Source organism: Syngnathus floridae, chromosome 7 (assembly GCF_059516105.1).
Source record: "Syngnathus floridae isolate MCC-2025c chromosome 7, RoL_Sflo_1.0, whole genome shotgun sequence".
Classification (NCBI taxonomy): domain Eukaryota; kingdom Metazoa; phylum Chordata; class Actinopteri; order Syngnathiformes; family Syngnathidae; genus Syngnathus; species Syngnathus floridae.
The window spans coordinates 2414804-2423085 of NC_142419.1; the positions used below are offsets into that span (position 1 = coordinate 2414804).

The 8282-nt window shown below is 42.1% G+C and overlaps 1 protein-coding gene across 1 annotated transcript in view; it reads right to left on the minus strand.

Moving 5' to 3' along the window:
* appbp2 (amyloid beta precursor protein binding protein 2) overlaps nucleotides 1–8282 on the minus strand; it is a 237519-nt gene that overhangs the window by 78676 nt on the left and 150561 nt on the right. Inside the window, 1 exon segment of the mRNA XM_088380624.1 lies at nucleotides 4804–4969. Within this exon segment, the coding sequence (XP_088236750.1) occupies nucleotides 4804–4969 (166 nt within the window).

Genomic DNA, 8282 nt, shown 5'->3' on the forward strand with positions numbered 1-8282 from the left:
ATCAAACAATTCGATGGCTCGTGACGTTGACCACGGTTCATGCTGTTGCGGCCTCTGCTGCTCCTCCTGCTGCTCATCCTGCCCCGTCGTGCTCGGTAGGTTGTACCCCGAGGTTTCAGGGGTTTCAAACACGTCAAAAGTTGATGGCAGAGCTCCATAGAGAGAATCGGGTTGCAGATCGTCGAGGCAGATCGGTGACATGCATTCGCTCGGGTCGGGTGTAGGTAGTGGAAGAATCTCAAACCTTTCCGCCCATGTCTCAGGCCGCGCTGGTGTTGGTTCCAGTTGTTCAGCAGCCGCGGTCGCTCGTGGCGACGCTACGAAAGCTGTGTCAGCATCATCTGGCTCGGCATCAGAGTTGTCAGGGGTGGACCAGAATGTGATGTCAGGCCCATGTTCCATAGGTATAAAACGTGGTAAAAGTCTTCTAGCAAGCATTTTTTGAGCCATCTTATATCTCCCGTGTGTGCGTGTGTGCGTGTGCGAAAGAGGAGTCTGCAAGCCCGCTCTTATACAATTTAGATGGTTATGCTAATGACTATAACTCCACCTTCCTGTGACTGCAGGTGAGAAAAAGATGGAGGCTAGAAGGGGGTAGGAAGAGGGCCAGGGGTTTAAACTTAATTTTTTAGTAAGGGTTAATCTAAAGCCAGTTTACGTTTCACTCCGACGACGTTTGTCCAGACACGGCTTGATAGAAAAAGCCCCGTAATACTCTCACCATAAGCTTGCATCTTTTCATACCATTCTGTTAACGGTATATTCAAAATTGTCTGGAAAAGGCCGCATTCGCTGTTGAACACTTCAAGTTTTAGAAACATTAAATCGATTAGCTCTCCATCTTCTGCCCCATCAACAGTTTGAGGAGAAACTTTCAGCCGGAAAAAAACATCTCCCGCCGGCTGTGATTTTTGAAATCCAAGTTGCATTCAGCTCACCTTCTAACCCGTATTCCTTGAGAAATTCAGTCAAAACCTCTGGCAAGAGTTGATTTAAGACAGCCCAGTCATTCGAGTTCAACGAACCATACGCGCCGGTCTGCTCATAGTTGTTGTTGTTGTTGTTTGATCCAGAGCTCTCTTGGTTTCTCATAAAGAAAGACAACTCACCAGTCTCGTAAAAAAATTTAAATCCCCATAGAGTCTCTGGTGTTAGCTGCCAGCTCCGCTCAAGTTTTTCTGTAGGCCTTTGTTGCATACGTCATAGATACATTTGTTTCTTCCTAGGGGCATCTAGCAAACCATCGGGGCCTCTGCGGCAAAGATGGATCATCAGGTCACCCCTTCCAGCCATTCAGGAACTGTACACTTCGCACTGTTCCAAGAGGGCAATGAACATCATCAAAGACACTACACATCCTGCACACAGACTGTTCTCCCTTCTACCATCAGGAAAGCGGTACCGCAACCTGCGGTCCCGCACAAGCAGACTGAGCAACAGCTTCTTTCCTCAAGCCATCAGACTCATGAACACACTGAGGAAAACCACTTGAACATTCCAAGTCACCATGCCACTTGGCACTTTACTCTTGCACCTTATATACAGATTTACACTTTTTCACTTTACTCTATGACCACTGATTGTACTTCTGCTGCTGTGTATGTCTGTGTGTGTGTGTGTGTGGGGGGGGGGGGGTTGTGTGTTATGTCTGTATTATGTCAATTCTCTTATTACACACCGTGTGTGTGTATGTGCGTGTGTGTGAGTGTGAGAGAGAGTATTTTATTGTATAGTATTGCACATGTTTTATCAGCATGTTAGTGTTTGAATGACTGCAATGTGTAAGTGTGCATTGTCTGTGTTATGTTGTGAATGAATATGTCAGAAAAAGAATTGTAAATTCAGTATGAGTAAGTTAGCTGTGTGTGTGTGTGTGTGTGTTGTGTGTGTTGTGTGTATGTGTGTGTGAGTAAGAAAGAGATTTATGTCAATGTCTTATTTAAATGTTTTTAGTTAAACTGCACATTGGAGACTGGTCAAACGCAATTTCAAACTTCTGTGGTAACCCTGTTACATAGGATTTTTGACAATAAAGTAAACTTGAACTTGAACTTGAACTTGGATACTGACCGGCGTTTCTGCTATCATGATTTGAGCTTCAGGTTTGCAGTTTAACACCACAGCTTTAGCTCTTTTTTTCTAGGAACTATCAGCACGATACTCTCGCGTAAATATACGAACATCAGGTCCGGCCCTTCTCTCAAACCACACCTCTGTGTATCACGTGTTTTTTTAAAAAAAATCAGGATATGTTTTAAACTTAGACAGCCTTCATAAAAACAGAGGCCTTCGTCTGTCTCCCTCCAAAATTAAACGGTTCAAACAGTCTCTACCGCATATCCTTGGACCCAGTAATGCCGACTCCACTATTGTTTGTCAAATTACATTACAGATGACTTGTGACTTGTAACAGTGTGATTTTCTCAACAAAAGCCCCTTGATCCTCTAAAGCAATGTTTACCAAATTACATGTGTCTCTCGCTTTCAGATAACTTTGGCTGAGCTATTGTTTCTCAAATTATATGCGACTCTCTTCCAGCCAACTTTGACACCTATAATGTTGCCCCCTGTCACAAACCCCCACCCAATCACAAACACCCCCTCCCATTCAGCTTCTCAAGAAAAAGGCTCCCCTTCAATCTCACACGTACAGGCCGGATGCAAAGGTAGCTCAGAGGGCTGTTAGCAAAGCTAGCTCAGGTGCTGCACCTGTCTTGATTCATAAAAATACATGCCCATACATATCCACATCTTAAAAATGGCGCCAGCAAACCAAAATGGTGACAGTCAAAGATGGCGCCGTCACAACTGGCGCCATCTTGATGCCCCCAACCCGCTAAAGAATTTATGACCCCCAATAAAATACGTCATAAATCTTAACATCAATAGATCATAAAATTTTATGACCCCTAACTCATTTGCATATGAATAGACATCAAAGCCTGCCGCATTGAAATATTCTCTCTCCAATATGTTTATGTATGTGGCCCCCATCGAAAAAAGTCTCTTCAACAACAACCTGCCTGTCACACATGTCACTTTCTCTCCCCTCTCGCTCGACCCCAATGCCTAAAGCCCCCTCTATTGACGATGAAACAGAATGAAGACAGATGAAAAAAGAACCTCATTGTCTTGAAAAGAGAAAAAGAAATCAATTATTGAATATCAAAAAAGCCAAGATGAACTATTTAAGTGTGTATGCCGACTGCCTAAAATCACCTGGTAGAGGCACCCATGACCCTCGTGGGAATAAGTGGTTCAGATAATGGATGGATGTATCATCCTTAATGTGTAAAAAAGTTAATGTTTTGTGTTCAATTGTGCTGATTCAGAATGTGTTTTATGTTATCAAATGCTTTCTAATTAATATTTATGTATATACCGTATTTTCCGTACTATAAGTCGCAGTTTTTTTTTCAATTTGGCTGGGGATACGACTTATGTGTGAAATTAACACATTATTATATCATTTCACGTTATTTTCACACTAAACCCCATGAGGGCGCTCTAGGCCTGTGGAATAATTGGAACTGCAACTGATGATGAGTCTGACGTAAGCCACGTAGAAGAGGAAGTTAGCAAAGTTGTTTAAAAGTGACACAGGGTGAAGATTTTATTGGATTTAGTGATTTGGAGTGACATGGATGGTTAGGTAAATGTGTTGGCATGTTATATTTGCTATAGTTATCTGAATAACTCTTAATATGTTACGTCAAGCACATTCTCAGCATACCATAACATTATTCAGCCTGTTGCCTCTGTTTTATTTTTATTTTAAATTACCTTTCAAGATGACATGTCTATTCTCTGTGTTAGATTGGCGGCTTGGTTGCGCACTGGTTAGCACATCCGCCTCACAGTTAGGAGGATGTGGGTTCAATTCCACCTCTAGCCCTCCCTGTGTGGAGTTTGCATGTTCTCTCCGTGCCCGCGTGGGCTTTCTCCGGGCACTTCGGTTTCCTCCCACATCCCAAAAACATGCTTGGTAGGCCGAGGCGATTGAGCAATCCAAATTCTCCCTTGGTGTGAGTGCAAGTGCGAATGGTTGTTCGTCTCTGTGTGCCCGGCGATTGGCTGGCAACCAGTTCAGGTGTCCCCCGCCTACTGCCCGATGACCGCTGGGATAGGCTCCAGCACGCCCGCAACCTCCGTGGGGATAAGTGGTATAGAAAGTGGATGGATGGATTTCCCCCCAAAATGCGATTTTTACTCCAGTGCAACTTATATAGTCTTTTCTTCTTTATTATGCATTTTATGGCTGGTGCGACTTTTACTCCAGAGCGACTTATAGACCGGAAAATACGGTACTAGTATTTTTTAGAATTGAAATGATTAAAACAAATTTGAAGATGTTTAGCTCTCAGCTATTATTTAATTGTTTTTTCAATGTACTATGTTTTAAATTTTTGGTATTACTTCAGTACTTGCATCAAGGTGTTTTATGCAGGTATAGTATCAAACTTTTGGTCATATGACAATATTATGCCACACACTGTGGCATTTCAGCGTACAGACAGAAAACCATGTGAAAATGTCATGGAGAAATTAATAAATTCAAGAGAGGTGTGCTTAGTGGGTGGCAATGTTAATTGGCCACTGGTGGATTCACTTCTCCCCACAGCGCATTCAGAGGCATTGTTAGCCAATTCATTGATACATCTGTGGATGTTGCTCACTGTGGTCCAAGGAATGCTCAGGGAGTTTGTGTGAATGCTCAAACACATTGAAAATTAGAGGGGATTTTACTTGCGAGGTTGTATTAAATTAGATGGGAAAAAGTAGAAAACATCAACACTGACTGACCTATAGATATGGAGCGCAGGTACAGCCTCTCTGCATCTTCATATTGGTTCATGTCATAGTTGTAAAGGGAGGCTAGATGACCCACAGATAGTGCCACCTCATAGTCCTCATGGCCCAGAAGCTGCTCCTTAATTTGGATGGCTTTGATGTGCATCTCCTCTGCTTCCTAGTAAGAGTCATGACGTAAAAACAAATGCAAGGACACTGTTTATTCAACTAAAATAACAATAAATTGCCCTAAAAGCTTTGAGTATTGTTAATCTGTTTATACCTATATATCATCAGCAGGTGAATAGGAACATGTTGTACATGATGTCAAAGGGAATAGTAGTGGGTCATTCTTGGCTATGGTGACTTTTTAATCATTTTACTTACAGTAAATAAAATGAAACCATGGAAACATTAGATTGTGGTCTTTCTCCGAAAGCAAAGACAAAATAATGCCTCTATTTTTTTAAAATACGCATTGACTTTTTTGGGGAGGGGGCAGTTGTCCTTTCAAACAATTACAATTTTAATTTAAATGTAAACACTCGTACAAATGCACCTATGCTACCTACTGCACCTAAGTTTTAATATATATCAATGGAAAGGCAGTGAGTTATATTAGAAAATGTTACTGGCACCAATTATTTAGCTAGCAATCACATAAATAAGGTTTATATAAGTCTTCACATATCTGTTTTAGTTCCGACATTCCCTGAAAGCACTCTCATGAGGGAAGGTTTCAAGCACTTTTGTTCAGCTGTCGTTTCTGTTTCCAATCTTACTTTTCAAGTACAACATTTTCTGGTAACACTTTATCATGTCTGCTTATAAATCATTAACAACACTTCATAAACAATGAACAAATGTTGAACATAACATTTACAAATGTTTGTAAATGATTAAGATATTGTCTGTTAATATTATATTATCTAAGTTGTTAATCATTAGTAACCAGACCGCTAACCCTAACCCTTTTTCCCGGACATGTCCTACTTTTGAGCCCTAAAAAATATGTCCGGGGGGAATTTCAAAATCGTCCGGGATTTTGTTGGACAGCCTCAAACATAGTACTAATACTTATACTAATACTAATACATAGTACTAGTACAGTACACAGTCAATAGAATTGCCACTCCGTTCCATTTTACTCAATTCCAGGTTTTTCTGTATCGTTCGCAAATAAGTCACACCCTTCTCCTCAAATCTAGTCACTTTGCTATGAAGTAGGGTGGGCTGGCCAGTCTACACCGAGTGTTTACAAGCAATGCCGAAACGAAAATGCACGTTCATGGAGGAGTTGAATAAAAAAAATTCCCATGCTTTTGCCAGGGTCGCGATCCTTATGAAGCTGACTGCTTGACATGCAAGGCAGGCACTTACGTGTCTGTGGCAAATAAAGGTGCCAATGCACAAGAGGAGGACTGAAGAGGAGCTCTTTTTTTTTCTTCAAATGCTGCACCGATATCCGTATTTCTTTTGTCTTTTTTTACGTAGTGTTCCACTATAAAATTCAAAAATGTCAGTGTACACATATGGTTTTGTTTTTTAATGTGAATATGGTTTTGTTCTTGTATATATGTTGTTTTGTTTTATTTGGGCCAATAAATGCAATTGTTATACAGACACCATGTCATTTGTGTCATAACATTTGACACAAATCCCCCCCCCCCCAAAAAAAAAAGAGAACAAAAAATGACCCCTCCCCCTCGCAACAAATGAAAAAGTGTCCTCTTTTTCAGAAACCCAAATCTGGTCACCCTAGTAAAACATTAGTAATGTATACTTATGAAGCATTACCAAAACTTCATAAACAATTAACTAATGATGAAGGTAACATATACAAATGTTTGTAAATAAGTTAGTTATAAGTTACTGTCTGTCACTATTATGTAAGTTATCAATCATGAGTAACATGAGTAACATAAATTATTAAGACGGGACCGTTATAAAGTATTACTGTAGATTTACTGACACATGATCAAATTATTAACAACACATTCATAGAGTAAGACATACCCTGTTTATGTTGGTAAAACATTGAACATATTACTTGTCAATAGTTTGTACACAACTTTTTAATTACCGTATTTTCCGTACCATAAGATGCTTTGGGTTAAAAGGCGCAGATTCAATTGCGGGGTCTACTTTGTAATTAATCCACACATAGGGCGCACCGCATCATAGGGCACATGCATGCCCAGAATTACGGTAGAAAAAAAGATGTCACGGGAGCAAGACAGTGAGTTTGGTTGTACTTTATTCTACAGTTTAACCATGTACTCTACTGTACTAACATTATTGTTAATCAATACGTATATCCGTCCAAGTTCTCATCTTCTGTATCCAAATCAGAGTTGGGCAATTTTGCCATTAAATTTTGCCTCTCGTCATTGTCTCGTTGTTGTCACGTTGCTCTTCTGTAATGATCCTGGCTTTCCAGAAGGCTCTAATTGTGCCTCGTAAGCATGTCTCTTTGTCTATGCTATTTTAGAAGGTCCTAATGCTGTTTTCTTTGCACAAATGATAGCATTTATCCATCAATGGTGGCGGCGGTACGTACTCTACGTGGTAAGTCCAGTCCTCTGATTGGTTTACCGCCCCCATCTGCGTAAAACGTAGTGTCCTCTGATTGGTTTATCGGGTGCCTGTATATTATGTCTCTGTGTGGTGGAAGCCACTCAAAACAACTTTATTGATTTGCACAAACGATAGTATTTATTTACCAATGGCGGCGGCAGTACGTACTCCTCTACATGTTACTGTCACGGTCGGAATGGTGCAGGGCGACCAAATGCAGCTTGGACCAGGGTTTATTGAGGGAAAAGAGAATTGGAATGAAGGATGAAGGGGAACAGACAGACCAACTCGCAGACAGGAACAGAAACCAACAGAGACAAAGACAGACACTGGAGACAAGAGACGACAGACGAGAATAGAAAGCCGTGAACGACGAGAATAATCCGACAGGGGAGTGAGAGGCAGACAGGACTTAAATACGTGACAGGTAACGAGAAGCAGTTGACTGTGATTACACTGATCGTGGGCAGACACAGGAGGGGAGGGGCGAGTACACAGAGAGGCGAACAGAAGCCATGGACATGTAGTAGGACGACCGGGGACGAGTTGTGATGAGTACCCCCCCCAACGTCCCAAACCCCACAGAGTGTGCGTGGGGGGGGCACCAGTCTCAACTACCCCCGACTGGTCTGTGGCAGAGTCCCAGCTGGCAGCAACACAGTCTGAACCGCGCACAGCGGCATACGGGGAAACAGAACCGCCCTCGGCGGAAACTCGGGAACAGAACCGCTCTCGGCGGAAACTTGGGAACAGAACCGCCCACGGCAGAAACTCGGGAACAGAACCATGATCGGCGAAAACTCGGGAACAGAACCGCAATCGGCGGCATTTGGGGAGTCAGAACCGCAATCGGCGGGATTCGGGGAGTCAGAACCGGAATCAGCGGCATTTGGGGGGTCAGAACCGCAATCGGC